Raw genomic sequence first — 20,531 nt, 5'->3', positions numbered from 1 at the left:
CAAACAAACCACATCATCTGCGTCACTCCCCGCAACCCAGTCCGCCCTTGATGTCAGCCATTTTACATAGCAATCGCGACTGAATTCGTCCCCAAAAGTATTTAGCAATCAGGCCTAACGTTAAATACACATTTCTATTTAACAACCGGGTGACATTCGAAAATGGAGACCGAAGGCCAGGTTGACTTCAGTACAGACGAGTTTCCAGAGGGCTCCAAGATAAATGCAAGCAAAAACCAGCAGGACGACGGGTAAGCGGCTTGACGTTAGCCTAGCTGGCTACTTTCAGCAAGAGTAGCTAGCTAGTAGGTGTAGCTAACCAGCTACTGTTATTTCTGCCAGCTGGAGACAACCTACGTTATCTTTGATTCAAACGTAGCGTGTTATTGGAGTGGTAACACGCTAACGTGTATTCGGTTACTAGCCAATATTAGCCAGACCCTGTTGTGATCATGCATGCATAGCTAGCTAACGTTAGCAAACTAACTGGCGTCATGTCATTCAGGCCAAGTTCCCTAAGTGGCTAAGTGGGCAAACGGGGTTGGCTATGTGCTGTGAAACATGTTGTCACCGCGTTATTTGTAGTTAGCTAGTTTATCATCAGATTGACTTCGTTGGTTATTGGCGCTCTTTTTTTCTCTTACACTACGTTAACGTTACTGCTTGTTTTTCGAATACTGACAGACAGAACAACAATAGCTACACATGTCCTGTACATGCACTCAGTGGCCACCCAAGCTAGAATCAGAAGTGTGTGTGTAGTATCTAGTTAGATACACTTCACTGATCTAGCTGTTGCCTTTATAGCTAACCGTTCTATACAGTTTGAATCGTTAGGCCTAATCAGCTTGCTGGTGACAACCGCTTGACCTAAAGTAAATTAGGCATTTATTTAACTAAGCAAGTCAGTTAAGAACAAAGTCATAGCTAGTGACTCAGGTTGTTAGGGATGTATAACAAAGACGTAGTTATGACTGTCTGATAGACTGCATTTGTCTTCTTGATTCTCCATTTACAGCAAGATGTTCATTGGAGGGCTCAGTTGGGACACCAGCAAAACAGACCTCACGGATTACCTGTCGAAGTTTGGAGAGGTTCTGGACTGCACCATCAAAACAGACCTGATGACGGGCCGGTCCCGGGGCTTCGGCTTTGTTCTCTTCAGAGACTCAGAGAGTGTAGACCGGGTAAGCACTAGAACAGACTCAATGAGCAGAGAACAGGACAGGCTGTCTCTTCTTGTCTTGCTCTCTTAATTCTGAACAAAATCATTTCAAGACATACATAGTTGGCATCCACTCACATCACTTGATCACACACACACCCTGTTTTACTGACACATTATCCTGTATGCAGGTGTTGGAGCTGAAGGAGCACAAGCTGGACGGGAAGCTGATCGATCCAAAGAGGGCCAAAGCCATGAAGGGGAAGGAACCGCCCAAGAAGGTGTTTGTTGGAGGCCTCAGCCCAGATACCCCAGAGGAGGAAATCAGAGAATACTTTGGTGCTTTTGGAGATGTAAGAGTGACAGAATGAGTGCACTGTCAACGTATTCATATGTTTTATTTTACGTTTTTAGATATGGTAAACCCACACTTTTTTAGGAAGCTGTAAGTCCACTGAGCGAGTGTGGCAATGGAGCTAGAGCTGATGCTATTGTAAAATTTACCGCCTTCACATGGTACAAAGACTGAGGTACGCAGAATTATATGATTACTGTCTTCATTAGCCACTGAGAGAAACCTTGTTTCCAGATTGACAGCATCGAGCTTCCCATGGACACCAAAACCAACGAGCGACGTGGGTTTTGCTTCGTGACCTACTGTGAGGAGACTCCTGTTCAAAAGCTGTTGGAGTGCAGATACCACCAAGTTGGGAGTGGAAAGGTAGCTGAATTCCGCTTATTCACAATGACCATTTGAACGCTGTTACACATCTTGCGCTGATAGGCAAAGCTATTATTTCTATGCTATTTAACAAACTTAGTTTAGACAGCCATTTTGAAGAATGTTGGCAGTCAAATAGCATGTGACTGTAGGTACTTGAAGAAAGTGTCATCACTGTTTTCCACAAGTGTCTTGGTTAATGGGCTGATTTCTCTGCAGTGTGAAATCAAAGTGGCCCAGCCCAAAGAAGTGTATAGACAGCAGCAACAACACAGAGGAGAGCGGGGAGGCTACGAAGGAGGGAGAGGAGGTGGCGGATACAGGGGCCGGGGACGAGGAGGTACATCTACCCTATGACCCTGAAGAATGCACACACCCCCCCCGTCCGTCCGTATCATTATTTATTCTTCCAACAAGGAATTTCTTGTGTGGCATTTGACACATGCAACAATGACAGTACTGACAACTGAAAAGGACATGCATTACAGTACAAAAAAAAGAAAATCAAGACATACAAATGCCTTTGAAACTACAATATAGGCTTGTCACACTGAACCTCTCCATTATCTCTGTGCAGGTCAGAGTAACTACAACCAAGGTTACAACGGCTACTACAGCCAGAACTATGGTAGCTACGGCAATGGATACAACCAGGGCTACAATGGCTACGCGGGCTATGACTACTCTGGCTACAACTATAATAGTTATGGTTATGGACAGGGATACGACGACTACAATGGTAAGCTACACTATTGATGCCAACTATCGAAACAAGCAGTGCCTTTCAGCCCCCAACAACAACTCATGTACTTCTAGCTAAGACAACAACAGGCGGAAAAAAGTATCCTTGTATGTAATCAATAGCTCTGGAAAAAAATAAAACAGATGTCTGTAATGCTGCCTGCCTTGGGTCTCTTTGCTCTGGTGCATGTTTGAGGGGTCCTCCATATCCAGGCAATGCACTTTTATTTTACGGGGAACACTTGTAACATTAATGATCATTCAGCCCATGTAACGTTCTAAGATTACATTTGTATTGCACACACTTCTGAGAGTACTTGTAGTTCAATTCCTGGGTATATAATATAAAACACAGCTGAGCTTAGAGTTTTTGGTACATATGTCTTGACACATGATTGTGCATCTCAATACTGATACAATAACATTGAATTTGAAAGTCCAAGCAAAAATAACACAACTGGGTTAAAACACTGCAGACTACATCCCACTGATATGTGATTACTGCTCCCATGCACCGTGACTGCCATGTCAACTAAACTCCATTGATAAAACCTTGGTAGGATTTCCTTTTGCTACGTTTTTGTTTAGTTAGCCTGTGACACTCATCTTCCTGATCTCTAACCCTTGACCTTCCCATAGGCCAGCAGAGCAGCTATGGGAAGGCCTCTCGAGAGGTCACAACCCACCAGAACAACTACCAGCCTTACTGAGCTGATCTGATCCAACAGGACCTGCTTAGAATTCTGGTAAGACAACACTCCCACCCAAGGCTTGATTTTTAAAACAAAACTTCAAAATTTAAAGATCAATAGACACTAAACAATTACTCAAACCTATCATGAGAGAAAGCAAGTGGTTACTATTACGATGCACACCCCCATTTTGACAAAACTAAAAAGTAATGTCTATAGATCTTTAATTGCAAAAATGCTTGTGCAGCGTTTTATTTTTATTAAGCTCCAGAAAAAAAACGTATGCTTTTTTTTCTGTAGATTCTCCTTTTTCCCTTGCTTTTTAACAGGTGTTCATAAGGAAATAACATAAAGAGACTTGATAGCATTGTTAACAGGTAAAGTACTGCTAAGGGTACAGAGTAAGGACCTATCCTTAGTTTTCCTTTTCCTAACTCTGATGTTGTACCTTGTTTGTACCTGCCAGCGGGGACTTCATTGCAGGCCGTGTGTCGCCTGATCACGACAATCTCTGGGCGACGCACATAGCGGGCAGAGAGCACGGCATGCACAAGAAAACGCTGTCCTGTGGTATGGTCTCTTCACACTTCCTGTAACCAGCGATAAACAAAAAGAAACATAAGAGAAAGGAAATGAATCTCTTTTCAGTTTTTAAAGTGTTTGCTATAACGATTTGTCTGAAATTGATTTTTTACAGGATATTAATATGAAAGTGTAAAAATGTACGTTTGACTTGTATGTGTTTCTCTTAATTTTAGTGGTCTTGTTTCAGTTCTGGACCAACAGTGTTTTTTCTATAATGAACCCCTTTCTTAAATTGCTAAAACTCATAATGATTTCTTTTTCTTTATAGCCCTTAGAGAACTTCACTTGATAAACACCAAAACACTTTTTATTTTATTTTTTACTTAGGTGTTACCAAAGATCATATGTAAACCAGCTTTATGGTGCCATAAAAAGCTGACAACTCAAAATATATTATGAGCTATTTGTGTATCTGTCTTTAAATGTCCACCAAAGTTATCTTTTAGTTTAGATAGGGTCACATTTGGGCTTGGTCCTTAATGGTCCTTAAATTTACTCACCAATTCATTGGAGCTGAAGCTTTTGCTGGCCGGTGAGCTGTTACAGGACCGGTTACAGAACCTTGGTGAAGCTGAGTTCTACACATGATCTTTAAAACGGAATGGGGAAAAATAAACTAATAGTTTAAGTTGACGACACAAGCAGAAGTTAAACAGTGAAACATGGACGTGCAAGGTTCACTGTGCCCTGCAGAGCTCCAAAGTTGGTAACATCTACTGTGTTGTGTTGTGTCCTTGTTTGCAGACGGGCTGGCTGGAGAATGACCCTGTACCCAGGTGGAAGCTTTGGGGGCTGAATCCTGTCCTGTCCTCAGATCAGCTCATGTTTTAAACACCAGGCCCTCATTTCGTTGTCCTCTTCCTGAGTTGAAGCTGGCATGCTGTGTGTCTGACTTTGTAAATAGCGAGGTTGCTGCTTTTTGGTTCCAGTCCCCCCCTTCCCTTCATCTTGTAGGTCTAGGTTTCATGTAATGTGTTCTTATCACCTTGATTTTCAACCTGTCCTGCTTTTGTTTTAAACGTGAATTTTCTGCAGTTTTTTGGATAAAGGGATTATTAAAGAGGGCACAAAACTCAAGAGCTTGACTTTGTCATACTTGATATTCTGTTTTGCATTTCATAACACCGAACTATAGCTGTCGCGTCATTCTTTGACTTGAACATTTAGGCCTGTAGGTACTTCAGCCTAGGAGCAGTCATCGATACACACAACAGTAATGTACTAAGAGTTTGTTTATCGTGACATGAGAATAAACCCTGCCATATTTTCTAGATCTGTTTAGCGATATTATTGCGTATGTAACCTGTCAAATTCAGTCAGTGCGAAAAATATCAACCTGCTGTTAAACAAACCAGACGGTTATATAACATACTGCAGTGCAATACGTTTCAAAGCATAGCAAAGGTTGTTCTATTTGAGAATTGCTTTCAATAGTCTGGAAATACACCTCCCTGAAGCAAGTCCCACCATTTTATACATGACGCCATTATGTTTACGTAGCTGGCTAGCAAAATAGCAAGCTGCCAACAGCTGGTATCTTGCAAACATATAAAATAAAGTGGTACAGTTGGTCATTGTCAGCAAATGCAGAGTGGGTGGTTCTGTTGTGACTGTTTTATGCCTAGTGTCTGATCTTTAGCAACCTACTAACCTGGGGCAAAATAAAACGAGTCCCATTTCGAACGCAAACGAGACAGACAGCAGCTGTAGTACGCTCGCGTTAGCACGCAACCTCGACAGCAGCTGATTAGCTAGCTACCTTTAGCAATTTGTGCCACATAAAAAAATGTCGGACCTTGAAACCGGTGAAGATCCAACTGTGGTGAAAATGGAGGAGGACGGAGAGGCTAGCACCGAAGAGCAGACGCCGACTGTTGCAGAGGGCGGCCAGGCAGGAGAATCCGAGGGATCAAAGATTGATGCCAGCAAAAACGAAGAGGATGAGGGGTGAGACCGCTAACTAGCTAGCCTAGCGATAACTATCGTTCCCTATATGGCTAGCTAGTTAGCTCAGTTTTGAAGAAGGGACAAGTAGCTAATTGTTATAATTTTGACATTTCCTCGCATCGTTGGCAAGCTTAAATGAGGAATAACTTGAGTTGAATGCCGATACCTAAATATTACAGACAGGGTACTGATGATGGAGGGATGGATGATCCCTTCAGGGCAGGTCAGTCAGGTCAGCAGCATCACTGTCTCTCTGTTGTGGCTGTCATTCTTCAGCTCTCAGGCGACCAGAACCTTCCATTTGGCTAACATAGACAGACGGTGCTTGCTGGATTTAGAGTTGTGTATGTGAGAAATGGGTAGAAATAGGATACTGCTAGGCAGATGCTGGGGTGGCCTAGGGATGCTGTCTCTGGGTAAGTTTTAGTGGCGACCTGGGAGATGTTAGTTAAATCATCCACTACAAACATACAGCTTGTAAAAGCTACAGCATTATCAAATGATGTCTTTGCTAATTGTCATAATCATAGCTATAATGATAACGTTGACCCTAAACCAGGACTTTGGCTATGTTCCCTCTCTAAAGGTTTTAACTCTTTCTTTCCTTCTTTCCTACTGACGGGTGAAAGGAAAGCATATGAGAAAATAACATTATTAGAGATAATTGGAACACAGCTGCAGTCTGAGAATTTGTATGCAGAATGGAAATATCCGTATCTGTCTCAAAATGCAGGAAAATGTTTGTTGGTGGTCTGAGCTGGGACACAACAAAGAAGGATTTGAAGGATTACTTCTCCAAGTTTGGGGAGGTGGTAGACTGCACCCTGAAGCTTGACCCCATGACAGGCCGGTCCCGAGGGTTCGGATTTGTTCTGTTTAAAGCAGCTAACAGCGTTGATAAGGTATTCCTGATTGTGTTCAATGGTATTGATCATGCTGGATGATTGTGATATATTATTTTATATCTATCTCTCTTATATAGTGTGAATATGGTATTATGTTTACATTTTAGTCATATAGCAGAAGCTGTTATCCAGAGCGACTTACAGGAGCAATTAGGGTTAAGTTCCTTGCTCAAGGGCACATCAACAGATTTATCACCTAGTCAGCTTGGGGATTCGACCTAGCATTGTTCTGGTTACTGTCCCAGCACTCTTAACCTCTATAGCATGGCAGCAATGGGATGGGAATCTTTTTTTGCTCTATCAGTTTCTTTATTATAATGCTGTTTTATCTGTGGCTTGCCTCTGGTAGGTAGTTTTACAGAAGGACCACAAGCTGAATGGGAAGGTGATCGACCCTAAGAAGGCCAAGGCCATGAAGAACAAGGAGCCCATCAGAAAGGTCTTTGTAGGAGGTCTTTCTCCAGATACTCCAGAGGAGAAGATCAGAGAATATTTCGGTGCCTTTGGAGAGGTAGGCTACTACAGTAGACTTAAAAATATATATATATATATATATATTACGTTGTCAGATGTTCTGTAGAGTTTTCTAGCCTGGGTGCCATTCTGAATGATCGGATCAGACCAAACTAGTTAGCGAAACGAGCTGATATTGAGTGTTTGTTTCCTCACAAGTCGACAAGCCTTCTAAATACTTCCAAACTTCCAAACCTTAATAAGAGGTTATTATATTCCTGTGTTGTCTGTGTGAACAGGTGGAGTCCATTGAGCTCCCCATGGAAACCAAAACCAACAAGAGACGAGGCTTCTGCTTCATCACCTTCAAAGAGGAGGAGAGAGTGAAGAAGATCATGGAGAAAAAGTACCATAATATAGGATTAAGCAAGGTACAGTACATCATGGCTTGCCCTGCTAATACTTCCCACAGAATATGTTTGGTAGCTCAAAACTTTTCCTTCAATGCATGTTTTTCAGATGGCATTTCCTTGCCAGGTCCAGTTGGTGATCTATTAGTATTATTAATGAGAATACACTGCAGTGTAATGTCAGAGTTTGAAGCTTTAAAGCATGGTTATTGAAACGTTTTATTCCTGTCTTCAGTGTGAGATTAAGGTGGCCATGTCCAAGGAGCAGTACCAGCAGCAGCACTGGGGGGGAGGAGGCAGAGGGGGATACCCCTCCAGGCCTCCCGGCAGACAGGGTAAGTTGGCTGGATAGAATAGGTTGTTTCCTGCACCAATACTAGTACTGTATTACATTTGAGTAATGATATGTATGATGTTGTTTGTTAAATCATATGTTTTTGGTCAATTCAATAATACCAAATGGACAATTTGTTTTATTTCAGGACCCAATCAGAATTGGAACCAGGGATATGGCAACTACTGGAACCAAGGTTACGGCAACAATTACGGCAACAACTACGGCAACTATGGCTACAACAACCAAGGCTACGGTGGCTATGATTACTCTGGTTACAACAACTATTACGGCGGATATGGTGACTACAGCAGTATGTAATCTTTTTGGTGAAGGCACACTAAGAAAACAACTTATTAAGTATGTAAATAACATGTATGTATGGATAATTTGACAATGGATTTTTTTCTCTTTAATCTTATTGATTAACTGTATGGTTTATATTTTAGTATTTGAGTGAAGTTCCATCATGCTGTACATGCTGTAAATAAATATTTAAAAAATGACATTAAAACCAACAATATTGTTAAAAACGCATTACCTTTATTCATTGTTTTCTGTTTCCTAAATTACTAAATATTCAACACAACAAAGGAAATATGTAATGAAAATGACTGATTTAGAATATGTACTACTATCTTTACTAAGAGCTAGAACTATCATTTACTCATATAATTATGTTTTTTCTGTGTGTGTTTGTGTCCAATCAGCAGACCAGCAGGGCGGTTATGGGAAGTCCCCCAGGCGAGGTGGTCACCAAAACAATTACAAGCCGTATTGATGTAACAGAAGTACCACACCCACAGACAGGTATGTTTTATAAGTCACCTACAACAAGCCTAGATCATGTGCAATGTATCTACCTCTGTATAATAATAATAATAAACCCTCATAATGTTTTTCTCTTTATAGTTTTTCACAGCACCTGAAAAGTGCTTTACAGTAGTCTTAACATAGAGGCTACAGTCTTTTTTTGGTGAATTATTTCTGCTGCCTCTTATAAGCCATTTTGTAACTGTAAAGTTAACAGGTATAGTACTACTATTACTACAGTAAAATGGATACCAAGAGTTAAGGATTTACAAGGGAAAAGAGAGTGAAAGAGAGAAAATAATAATGTTGTCTCCTAACTCTGACATATACCTTGTTTGTACCTGCCAGCGGAGATTCCTTGCAGGCCATGAGCTGACCTCCCCGGTACTCTCTGGCCCGCTCAATGCGGACCGGGTACGAGAGGCGTACGCTCTCGAATGCTGCCATTTGGTATGGTCTTCCAACATCCTGTCTCAGCATTGTAAATAAAAACTAAGTGGGACATGTCCGGCTTTGTCCACTTTTTTTATTTTCATTTGTTTAATTTCTGTAATGTGTTTTTTTGTAATGTAAAACTTAAATACAAATTATGTAATTTTAATGCCATTTTTTACAGGCCCTTACTCCCCCGTCAAGTAATGGTAAATTACAACATGATACTGAGAAAATAACTATTTACTTTTCAAAGGACACGGCTTTCTCTGGACTTTCCAGTGTCTTTTTCATTCCTAATCATACCTGTAATTCTTGCTTTTCTTTATTTAGCTCTTGTAGCAGTAATAGCCAGTAGTCCATGAGCTAAAACCTGGTTTGTACTTGGATGCTACTGCGTTGGAGAAGTGCGTTATTTTTGTACTTGTATTGTTTGCTTGTGTTACTGACAGCGGTGGGAAAACTTCTCCTTTAAACGTTAATTTTCCTCTAACAAAATTCTCTTTTTAACCTTTTGAGAAAGTATCAAAGTATCTCTACGTTTCCTGGAAATTTGCATGTAATGCTTTCTTTAATGTGTATCTTTTTGACCAATTGAAGGCTTTACTCATTGGTTTTGTATTTGGGCTTTGAACTCTTTAATTTGTCACACTTCAGGATTTCTAGCTTATGGACTAACTTGTTTTTAATTCTTAATTGTAAGACATATTTTTATCTATTGTATTGTGTTTTCTTAATGGAAATGGTAAAGACGGGATTCCTTTGACATTTAGTTGTAGCCCTACTAGTAGTAACCTTCATCATTAACAGTTTGACTTGTTTTGTCTTTTTCAGGATGGAAGATTGAAGGATATCTTGTGAAGGAGCGTTGGCAGACGAAGTGACAGGTTTCAGTCAAGAGTTTCCTTTATTATGGACGGCTTGAGACAGGACACAATCAGACTATTCAGTTGATCTACGCACATTGAATTTATGTTCAGTGTTGTATTTCGTTGTTTCTTCTTGCAAAGCTTTTAAAAGTTTCCTATTCGTCTTGTATTGAGTTACACTGTGTGAAAGGAATATATGCAGAATTATATTTAAGAGTTGATTGTTCACTTACGCTCAGTGTTATCCCTTTTGTTAAATGTGTGTAATATTCTATGTAAATTGCTTTTTGTTAAGGCATAAATTACCATTATTGAAACCCAAATAGGACTAGGATACTTAATTGTCCCTGAGGTGGAAATTTGTCTTCGATAAATAAAATTGGATTGGTCAGGGCCAGAAAATAAATGATTTATATTGCGGTCAAAAGCAAATGGGCCCTTAAATAAATCTACATCCTTTATCGTAGTTATCACAAGTAAACATTTTGTTCATATATATTTGACATGGTACACAGAAATATAGAACATTCAGAAATCATCAAAACATTTAAATAAAAAAACGTATCTGAAATTGAAATGGATTATTTTTTTACAGTGTGAACTGTTTGTTACATTAAGCTTTACCCTTGGACAGTATTATATTGCTAGTGGAGTGTAACTGTATACTGTAATGAAGTGAACTATTGTGGCCATCATTTCTAAAGCAGTAAATCAGCAGTTGAAACAATAACAAAGCGACCCCCCCCCTGTTTCGGTTAAAAGTTGAGGGATGGGGTTGGAGAAATGTAACTACTCAAATTCATAGACGGTGCCATGGATGAAAGGACTGACTATCCATGATATAGCATTTGTAGTTTTAACCATGGTTTGAGGATATAGTGTTTGTTTACAAACATTGAAGTAAAACAAGCTAATATTTTGGGTTCTGATGGGGTACGACAGTTGAACTAAGCTCATGAGGCATTTATAAGTTATATTCTTCAAGAATCAATGGGTATAAATCATTAACTTATAAATCAGAAAATGTATGTAGCAACTGCAGATTGCCCCTTTAAGCACAAATATAAAGCATTCAATGAACCCTAATGCTGTGGGAAGAGGCTCCTTACCTGTAATGTTTCTCTTGGGACAAAAATACACAATCAAATGTATCTACAAAAATGATGAGATGTATGTTATTAAACATCAAATGAACAGATATAATCTAAAAACAATCAAACAAATTCCAGGATGCTTATTTACAGAAGTCATAATGTGAAATGTTATATTTTGTCACGATACTATACATAATCCACCTTGAGCCTTGGGGAGAAGACCAGAATGAAACTACAGTTTCATCAAATTCAAAACATGACTGTTGGTGATTGTGGTTCATCCTATTCCTTTTAGCGAGAATGTAGTACTGTAGGAGTCTGTGAGGCAATTTAACTGGGGATGACACCTGTAGCAAACAGGATGATGAGGATGAGGATGATCAGAACTATCACTCCAATGATGATCATCATCTTGGCGTTCTTCCACCAGTACTTCCGGGCTACCCGCGTAGATGTCCTCTGGAAGGAGTCTGCCTGAAAATTCAAGGAATTATGGAAGGTTAAGTCACATATAATTGGGTTTCAAGCAAGTTTAAGCAGAAACAGACAGGCAAACCAGAAGCATATGGGCTGTTCAACACCTTTCTCTAGACTAGAGGGACCACTACTTATCACCTCAAAAAATACTATTGTCTTTCTCTTATAATACTTACGGTTGCTTGTAGGTCATGTGTCTTGTCAACCAAGTCATCTAACCTCTCTCCCCTCTCCAGTACTTTGTTGATGTTGTCTTTGAGTATAACTTTAACTTCATTGACTTGGCCCTGCACTGAGTCCATCTTAGAGGATGCTGGCTGTTGAGAACTGTAGTCAGCCTACGGAGAGGAAGAGGAGAGAATCTGCTCTGAATATTATCAATATATTAGGTATGACATACCATAGTTTTCAGAATAACATGACACTTTGCTACTGTATGATGGGGAAATGTTAATCTGACTTAATCTGACGCAAAAAAAAACAAGACTCATTCATATCAATTCACACAAATACAGGAGCCAATACACAGGGCAGAATGCAATTCAACAACACCAGGATATACAGTATAATTTGAACATATCTGAAAGCAAATATTGCTCTATCGCTCAGCCTCAGCCATTCCTGTATTGACACATTCCCGACTAGACAGTTTTTTTAATCACTTCCTACAAAACAGCTAGGTCACTGCTTTCTTTAGTCCCAAAGGTTATTGGACTGTCAGACATTTACTTACACGGAAGTCACATGTAAATAACTATATTCACAGCCTAGCCTGCCTGATCCTGTTGTTTATAGTCTTTGTTCCTTTAATACCACTGCTCTACTCACTGTAGTGCTTATAGTTCAGATCATTAGTGTGCCCTCAAGGCATATGACTGCCTCACATTCACAGGTTCCACATGACAAAGTAAATACACTTACCATGTCAGAACAAATTAATTTATCCACAAAACAAAGAACTACTCCACTTCAGAGGGTAAATGTTTCACAAAGATGTATTATCCAGACGAATTACTAGCATAGAAAATAAAGAGACAAGTAAAGTATGCTTCAGACAGCTGTAGATTGAGACACAGGCGAACAGGCAGGTACAGACACAGGTTCCACACAGCGCTGCCCCTCCCTGTAGTTACACATTAACTACTTCTGCTGCACTGGAGCTCTACCATTGGCCTGACGTTAGTCACTCATCTCTTTACATAGAACTAGGATTAGTAGAATTGAGATTGCTCTGAAACCCCCCAGATGCCAATGGTCCACCCCATAGTGCACATATAGCACTTGAGATAGAAACAAGATTTGGAGAAATGACATGACAAGCTGAACTTCTGAATTTGAATGCCCATTCTACCTATTCTGATTCTATGTGTCTTTGGGACATACCATCAGCTGTCCTAGCACCTGATGCAGGTCAGCACTGGTCAAAGGTCACTTTATTTATCAGGGGGCTGTTAGCAAAGGAACTGCAGATCTTGAAGGCAATAAAAAGTGAAGTCACTTGCTTGCTACATAAGCTACATCTGATTTCATAAGACTGCTAAATAGTTAGTTAAATAGTTACCCTGACTATCTGCATTGACTCTTTTTGCTCTAACTTTTTTGATTCATCACACTCTGCGGCTACTGTTTACTATATGTTACTTTATTCCTATTCATATGTACATATCTACCTCAATTATGTACCTTGTAGCCTTGCACATTGACTCGGTACTGGTATCCCCTATAGCCACCTTATCGTTCCTCATTGTGTATCTATTATTACGTGTTTTATTTTATTATTTCTCTATTTTCTTTCTCTCTGGAATGTTGGAAAGGGTCAGTAAGCATTTCACTGTTAGTCCACACTTGTTATTTATGAAGCATGTGATTAATACAATTTGATTTGATTTCCATGGCTGGCCATGTTGTTCAGATCGCTCTGTTCCAAACATGAGGCTAGTACCAGGAAGAGGAGGGCATACACTTATTTATGGAAATAAGCTCCACTCTTGTTATTTTAAAGAGACAGATATTCCCTCCCTCAAAGCAGTCTAAATGTTTTGACATGTTTGAGTGTTACTGTATTTTATAGTAAAACTGAATCACTCTTCTTCTCTAAATAGGGTATAACTTGAAGAAAATAAACAATTTCACATGAAACGTTCCCCTTTCTTTGGCCATCAAACAGTAGGAAAAGACTACTGTAGGTATGTGTAACCCATATGATATCCCCTTGATTTGTGGTTAAATCTGTCCTTGTAACTCCATCTATTCCAGTACAGTATAAGGTTGTAAATGGATATTGTTAAGAAATTGATGGGCCCTACTGGACTCATACTGTAGCTGAGCTCTGTGACACAGATTTAGACACCCCATCCTCTGACAGGATGTGGTATCTGAACCTGATTGCCAGCACATGGAATTACACATACTGTAGTGTAGTAATAGTTTGCTCACCCATCCAATGGAATGGTTCTTCGATACAGAGCTCCAAACGGCAGTTGGGTTAGGAATAATTGACCCCTACACCCCCCCTCTCTCTCACACACACACACACACACACACACACACACACACACATAAAATATTGCACATCTGACAGCAAGGTCAGCAAGGATGATCTAGCTTCTAGCTACAATGCAGTACACTATTGGCATGGTCTTGGTTGATAGGCTACAACAAGTTAAAACTGCCGCATTTATGCTGCAATAGTTTGTGTCGGGGGGCTACGGTCAGTCTGTTATATCTGGAGTATTTCTCCTGTCTATCTGGTGTCCTGTGTGAATTTAAGTATACTCTCTAATTCTTCCTCTCTTTCTCTCAGAGGACCTGAGCCCTGGGACCAAGCTTCAGGACTACCTGGCCTGATGACTCCTTGCTGTCCCCAGTCTACCTGGTCGTGCTGCTGCTCCAGTTTCAACTGTTCTGCCTGCAGCTATGGAACCCTGACCTGTTTACTGGACGTGCTACCTGTCCCAGACCTGCTGTTTTCAACTCTCTAGAGAGGAGCGGTAGAGAAACTCTGAATGATCGGCTATGAAAAGCCAACTGACAATATACCATGGCTGAGGGCTGTTCTTATGCATGTCACGGAGTGTCTGGATACAGCCATTCGCACTGGTATATTGGCCATCAAAGCAGTAAAAATACATGTTTTGTCATACACATGTTATATGGTCTGATATACCACGCTGTCAGCCAATCAGCATTCAGGACAGGACTCGAACCACCCAGTTTATAATAATTACATAACCAACATCTCTAGTAATACCTGTCCAATAGGGCTATAACATAGCACATAATAGGGTTATCAGCGTGGAGTGCGCCGGGGGATCAGTCAAGGCTGAACAGCATGAATATAACTGAAATATTGTAGTTCTTACACATCACCTATATTCAAACAGGATAGGCCTTCTATAGACTAAATTGATGAGCAAATGGGCAGCATCATGCACGTGTCAGTCCTCCAGAACGCAAATGTGTAGTCTTCCTAGTAGGACTCTGCAATAATGAAGTGGTGTGTACGTGTTTGCACAACCGTTTCAACGTGTTTTGGGAGTCGAGCAAGAGTCGATTCCAACCAAAGGAGTCGGGGTCGACTCCAACAATCCTGGAGTCGTGCATCACTATACATTTCCAGTAGGCGGCGCTAGATCAGAAGCAGAACTTAAAATATTGTCGCCTACTGTAGGTTAATCATAAGTCGATACGATAGTAAGTAGCCTATTATTATAGCATCTGTTTCAGTTCTAACTTCAAATTCAACAAGCTTTTGATTGTAGCACTTGTTCAACCGACCAACTGAAGATGAATCCCAGCGGCAACAGACCCAGTGGGAAAACATTCCTTTTTACATCGGAGTCAGTTGGAGAGGGACATTCTGGTTGGTGGTTACTTCCCATGCGTTTGTAGGCTATGTTGTATCTAATGCTGTTGTACGAGTGTAGCACATTTAGCCGACTGAACTATCACACGTAGCTTTACTCGTGCATGACATGTGCTCTTTCTCTGTTATGGATGTCAGTTTGAGGGCTAATACCAGCATTGCATACTGTTAAGCATGGATAGTAGTGTCTGTTTTTATTATCGGATCGTGCTTACTGTTTAAACTGGGACACATTCTTTTCACGCCACCCCATATATGGAGGATTATTGCTAACCCTTAACCTAATAGCCCTAACCTGCTACGAAAAAGTCACTTCCGGTCGTAGCTGTATCGAAGTGTCGTGAAGCGAGTGTTTCTCACGTAAACTTTCACTTCCACATGCGCATCTGCAGTAGTAAACTCGCAAGACTTTCAGATGATTGTACGATGTTACATCATCTGCAGGGCTTTGGAAAAATGTCTGTCAACCCTCTTCAGTTGGGTCCATACTATCCGGGAACCTTGGGACGTCCCTAACCTTAACCCTACCCTTACCCAACCTTAACCATTTTAAATGTCAACTTCAATGGGGGTAGGGATGTCCTAAGGTTTCCAGATAGCATGGACCCTTCAGTTTCGGGTGGATTCACAATAGTTTTAAAGCTAATTTCCTGCAATTCTACACATTTTGCCATGATTTATGCCAGAGTGAGAGTGACTAACAAAATCAATGGGGGGCCCCATGGAGGTCATGGCCCCTGGGCACCTGTACTGCGTGCCTGGTTGGTATTTGGCCATGATTACTACAAGTTTAGATAGCTGGCTAGACACATTTACCAATAAATAAAACATTGCTTCGCTGACTATGCTAATTGAGTGACTGTCAGTGACTAAAATAACAACAGAAAAATTGCTGATGCACAACTACATTTCGAACTTGCACCTTGTGTATTTTACTATTCTAACTCTCAACAGTAAGTTGAGACCCCGACTGAGTTCCTAAAAAATATATATATACACTGCTCAAAAAAATAAAGGGAACACTTAAACAACACAATGTAACTCCAAGTCAATCACACTTCTGTGAAATCAAACTGTCCACTTAGGAAGCAACACTGATTGACAATAAATTTCACATGCTGTTGTGCAAATGGAATAGACAACAGGTGGAAATTATAGGCAATTAGCAAGACACCCCCAATAAAGGAGTGGTTCGGCAGGTGGGGACCACAGACCACTTCTCAGTTCCTATGCTTCCTGGCTGATGTTTTGGTCACTTGAATGCTGGCGGTGCTTTCACTCCAGTGGTAGCATGAGACGGAGTCTACAACCCACACAAGTGGCTCAGGTAGTGCACCTCATCCAGGATGGCACATCAATGCGAGATGTGACAAGAAGGTTTGCTGTGTCTGTGAGCGTAGTGTCCAGAGCATGGAGGCGCTACCAGGAGACAGGCCAGTACATCAGGAGACGTGGAGGAGGCCGTGGGAGGGCAACAACCCAGCAGCAGGACCGCTACCTCCGCCTTTGTGCAAGGAGGAGCACTGCCAGAGCCCTGCAAAATGACCTCCAGCAGGCCACAAATGTGCATGTGTCTGCTCAAACGGTCAGAAACAGACTCCATGAGGGTGGTATGAGGGCCGACGTCCACAGGTGGGGGTTGTGCTTCCAGCCCAACACCGTGCATGACGTTTGGCATTTGCCAGAGAACACCAAGATTGGCAAATTCGCCACTGGCGCCCTGTGCTCTTCACAGATGAAAGCAGGTTCACACTGAGCACATGTGACAGTCTGGAGACGCCGTGGAGAACGTTCTGCTGCCTGCAACATCCTCCAGCATGACCGGTTTGGTGGATGGTCAGTCATGGTGTGGGGTGGCATTTCTTTGGGGGGCCGCACAGCCCTCCATGTGCTCGCCAGAGGTAGCCTGACTGCCATTAGGTACCGAGATGAGATCCTCAGACCCCTTGTGAGACCATATGCTGGTGTGGTTGGCCCTGGGTTCCTCCTAATGCAAGACAATGCTAGACCTCATGTGGCTGGAGTGTGTCAGCAGTTCCTACAAGAGGAAGGCATTGATGCTATGGACTGGCCCGCCCGTTCCCCAGACCTGAATCCAATTGAGCACATCTGGGACATTATGTCTCGCTCCATCCACCGACTGTCCAGGAGTTGGCGGATGCTTTAGTCCAGGTCTGGGAGGAGATCCCTCAGGAGACCATCCGCCACCTCATCAGGAGCATGCCCAGGCGTTGTAGGGAGGTCATACAGGCACGTGGAGGCCACACACTCATTTGGACTTGTTTTAAGGACATTACATCAAAGTTGGATCAGCCTGTAGTGTGGTTTTCCACTTTAATTTTGATTGTGACTCCAAATCCAGACCTCCATGGGTTGATAAATTTGATTTCCATTGATCATTTTTGTGTGATTTTGTTGTCAGCACATTCAACTATGTAAAGAAAAAAGTATTTAATAAGAATATTTCATTCATTCAGATCTAGGATGTGTTATTTTAGTGTTCCCTTCATTTTTTTGAGCAGTGTATATATGTATGTGGTTTGTTTTTTGGTCAGAGGGCCCCCCTAATGGCCTAGGGCCCTAAGCGACTGCTTATGTCGCTTATGCTTGGAGCCGGTCCTGCTATAGAGAGCCATAGTAATGGTGTATTTTTGTAGGCACTAACTCCGTCACGTCTTGTTGCCCAAAGCCTATGGAGAAATTAATGGGATTTTGGGATAGATGCCCAAAATAAGGTCTGTGGTAAGCACAGGCTTAGGAGATCTTATACATTTTGTTCCATGAGCTAATCTTCATCAGCAAATGTCCCTTTTTTGTGCATTTTGAAGCATTTATTCAATCAAAACAAGCACATAAAGGCTTCATAGTTTATTAAGGTCATGTTAACTGACTGATATGATCTCATAGAACAAAATGTAGATCTCATAAGCCTGTGTGAACCTCAGACCTAATTTTCGGCATTTATCCCATAACCCCATTCTTGCCCCATTAATTTTCCCCATAGGAATGGCTGAACGAACCAAAGGTAACTAATTTCTGTTTTTTAGGACTACAAACTGGCGAGCTCTCAAGTAGCTCTGTATGAATGCAAATGACTTTACATTAATTACTGTCACACAGAATATATATTTATTTTTTAGCACATAGGATATCAATATTTATTAAACCATATAATCTTTCCCCAGACAAAATGTGTGACCAAATAAGTGATGCTGTCCTTGATGCATACCTAACTCTGGACCCTGACTCCAAAGTGGCTTGTGGTAAGTTTGTCCAGTTTTACATTCTCTAAAGCTCTTATATGTTAATAGACAAACAAGACTTTATCAATAGTTGTTTTTCATTATTTCATATCTGAATGACCTTTCACCTCAACATTACTGACCTCTTTCTGCACTAGAAACTGTTACGAAGACTGGTATGATCATGCTGTGTGGAGAGGTCACCTCCAAGGGTGTAGTGGACCTCGTGGAGGTGGTCAGGAACACCGTTAAGAAGATTGGTTACGATCACTCCTCCAAAGGTACAGTCACTCACAGAGCAGATTTAGCCTCAGCCAGGGTTACCAGCCTGTTCATGCATTTAGCAGTGGTACATCTAATCTGTGCAAGAGAACATCCACAATTTAATTAGAAAATACAGTAATTTGGTTTTGACAGATCCAGCATGAGGTGAAAGACTAAGTGAAAGCGACTTATATGTAGGGCTGGTGTTTCTTCCAGGATTTGACGATAAGATGCAACTGTGTAACTGTCTGCTTCTATTTGACTACTGTCTCCTACACTACATGATGTGACTTACAATGTAGGATCTTAATATTAGCCAATTTGCTACAGCAAGTTAATTGTCCTGCACTAACAAGAAATGTGAATTATTATGTGGAATATAATTAATGGATATGTTTGTAGGTGTTGATACATTTTTCGTTGGGGCATATTCAATTCTGAAATTTTGAAAGTGGAAATTAAAACTTTAGAACCTTTTTTAAAGCTAAAATACACTACAAGTTTGCAGCAACAAAAGAGTGATCAAATTAACATACTACATCTGTAAGGTCCATGTGCTAATGGATAATTCCTTTTTCTTATTATCTTGTCAAGGCTTGTGCTTGTCAAGGCCAAACAAGGAAATTAATAATTGTAGTTGAAAACGGAAATCGGATATCAGCTTATTTTTTCGTTTATGGTGTCCAATTTCGGCTTCGAGTAACAGAAAACAAATAACAACATTTATCCCATTTTTCGTTTAATTCATACCTGGAAGTACACACCGCCTAATATAATATTAACAGTGCATAGCAGGTATTTGCTTAGTCTGGGTTGAGCTGCAGTGTTGGCAGCAGAGTGCTAGGGACGAACAAAATCTGAATACAAGCTTTGGGTGGATAGGCAATGGCATGGCGAGAGAGCTTGGGGTTGTTTGGGAGGGAGTTTAGCCCCTCAGTGGTTCTTCCTGCTATTCTACCTTGGTTTCTCCCTCAGCCAGTGATAGATCTAAGGTTGCTTGAGAGGCTAAGAGTTGAGGAAGGAGTAGATTCAGTTGTAAGTGAACATTTAAGAACACAGTACTATGCTTTTTTAGATCCATCCAGACCCTAAAACAGGCAGGACAGGTGCAGCTTTTGGTGTTCCTGAGTTTAAGGTGGCAGTGACAAAAAGAGCCACAGATCATTTATCTGTTTACACAATGGAGTTGTTGGTCATACTATTGGCTTTAGAGTAGGTGGAGGAGGTGAGGCCAGACAGAGTAGTCATCTGCTCTGACTCCTGTGCAGCATTGATGAGCTTAAATTAATTTGTGTCTCAGAGCAGACAGGATGTGTTGTATGAGGTTTTGCAGTGTTTGTATAGGGTGAAACAGATCGTGGTATTTGTGATGTTCTTCTGGGTACCAGCTCATGTGGGAGTAGAAGAGAATGGTGAGGTGGATGTTATCACCAAGCAGGCTCTTAAACATCCTAGTGTTGAGATGGAATTGTCAATCAGTAAAGCAGAAGCCAAGGGGTTAATAAGAACAGTGGTTAAAAAC

General features: G+C 41.1%; 4 protein-coding genes across 12 annotated transcripts in view; 3 read left to right on the top strand and 1 right to left on the bottom strand.

Annotated features, from left to right (window-relative positions):
- Nucleotides 1-152: 152 nt before the first annotated feature.
- Nucleotides 153-4,981, top strand: LOC115105927 (heterogeneous nuclear ribonucleoprotein D-like). 2 transcript variants are annotated; one of them, XR_003859946.2, is made up of 9 exons: nt 153-251; nt 1,019-1,187; nt 1,357-1,518; nt 1,755-1,886; nt 2,106-2,226; nt 2,464-2,625; nt 3,267-3,373; nt 3,786-3,889; nt 4,649-4,981. XR_003859946.2 is itself a non-coding variant. In XM_029628432.2 (8 exons), exons 1-7 carry the CDS (start codon nt 163-165, stop codon nt 3,335-3,337), a joined length of 906 nt encoding a protein of 301 aa, XP_029484292.1. In that variant the 5' UTR covers nt 153-162; the 3' UTR covers nt 3,338-3,373; nt 4,649-4,981. The 2 variants fall into 2 exon arrangements, 1 of the variants encoding a protein (XP_029484292.1); XM_029628432.2 differs by lacking the exon at nt 3,786-3,889.
- A 415-nt stretch (nt 4,982-5,396) lies between these two features.
- On the top strand, nt 5,397-10,644 carry hnrnpd (heterogeneous nuclear ribonucleoprotein D). 7 transcript variants are annotated; one of them, XR_003859944.2, is made up of 8 exons: nt 5,397-5,851; nt 6,585-6,753; nt 7,106-7,267; nt 7,509-7,640; nt 7,855-7,954; nt 8,102-8,266; nt 8,664-9,216; nt 10,033-10,644. XR_003859944.2 is itself a non-coding variant. In XM_029628428.2 (8 exons), exons 1-7 carry the CDS (start codon nt 5,691-5,693, stop codon nt 8,732-8,734), a joined length of 960 nt encoding a protein of 319 aa, XP_029484288.1. In that variant the 5' UTR covers nt 5,397-5,690; the 3' UTR covers nt 8,735-8,763; nt 10,033-10,644. The 7 variants fall into 7 exon arrangements, 5 of the variants coding, with proteins under 5 accessions (XP_029484288.1, XP_029484287.1, XP_064863598.1 ...); XR_003859943.2 differs by having other exon boundaries at nt 8,664-9,605; XM_029628428.2 differs by having other exon boundaries at nt 8,664-8,763.
- Nucleotides 8,475-12,746, bottom strand: LOC115105930 (vesicle-associated membrane protein 8-like). Its single transcript, XM_029628439.2, has 3 exons — nt 12,560-12,746; nt 11,815-11,976; nt 8,475-11,635 (listed from the first exon to the last, which is right to left on the bottom strand). Exons 1-3 carry the CDS (start codon nt 12,560-12,562, stop codon nt 11,492-11,494), a joined length of 309 nt encoding a protein of 102 aa, XP_029484299.1. The 5' UTR covers nt 12,563-12,746; the 3' UTR covers nt 8,475-11,491.
- A 2,514-nt stretch (nt 12,747-15,260) lies between these two features.
- mat2al (methionine adenosyltransferase II, alpha-like) overlaps nt 15,261-20,531 on the top strand; it is a 47,011-nt gene continuing 41,740 nt past the window's right edge. The window contains exons 1-3 of one of the 2 annotated variants that reach the window (XM_065007523.1): nt 15,261-15,500; nt 18,689-18,766; nt 18,904-19,026. In XM_065007523.1, the coding sequence (XP_064863595.1) occupies nt 15,425-15,500; nt 18,689-18,766; nt 18,904-19,026 (277 nt within the window). In that variant the 5' untranslated portion in view covers nt 15,261-15,424. The remainder of the gene's footprint in view (nt 15,501-18,688; nt 18,767-18,903; nt 19,027-20,531) is intronic. The other variant, XM_029628425.2, reaches the window with a different exon arrangement.

This window comes from Oncorhynchus nerka, linkage group LG22 (assembly GCF_034236695.1).
Source record: "Oncorhynchus nerka isolate Pitt River linkage group LG22, Oner_Uvic_2.0, whole genome shotgun sequence".
NCBI classification, from domain to species: Eukaryota; Metazoa; Chordata; class Actinopteri; order Salmoniformes; family Salmonidae; genus Oncorhynchus; species Oncorhynchus nerka.
This window is presented reverse-complemented; position numbering and strand designations above follow the sequence as displayed.

Bases quoted from the DNA above. Each gene is read 5' to 3' on its own strand.
- hnrnpd (XM_029628428.2), top strand. From the start codon at position 5,691: ATGTCGGACCTTGAAACCGGTGAAGATCCAACTGTGGTGAAAATGGAG. The intron at 6,754-7,105 runs GTATTCCTGATT...TGCCTCTGGTAG, and splicing joins CAGCTAACAGCGTTGATAAG to GTAGTTTTACAGAAGGACCA. The intron at 7,268-7,508 runs GTAGGCTACTAC...CTGTGTGAACAG, and splicing joins ATTTCGGTGCCTTTGGAGAG to GTGGAGTCCATTGAGCTCCC.
- LOC115105927 (XM_029628432.2), top strand. From the start codon at position 163: ATGGAGACCGAAGGCCAGGTTGACTTCAGTACAGACGAGTTTCCAGAG. The intron at 252-1,018 runs GTAAGCGGCTTG...CTCCATTTACAG, and splicing joins AAAAACCAGCAGGACGACGG to CAAGATGTTCATTGGAGGGC. The intron at 1,188-1,356 runs GTAAGCACTAGA...TCCTGTATGCAG, and splicing joins ACTCAGAGAGTGTAGACCGG to GTGTTGGAGCTGAAGGAGCA.
- LOC115105930 (XM_029628439.2), bottom strand. The intron at 11,636-11,814 runs GTAAGTATTATA...TTGAATTTTCAG, and splicing joins CACATGACCTACAAGCAACC to GCAGACTCCTTCCAGAGGAC.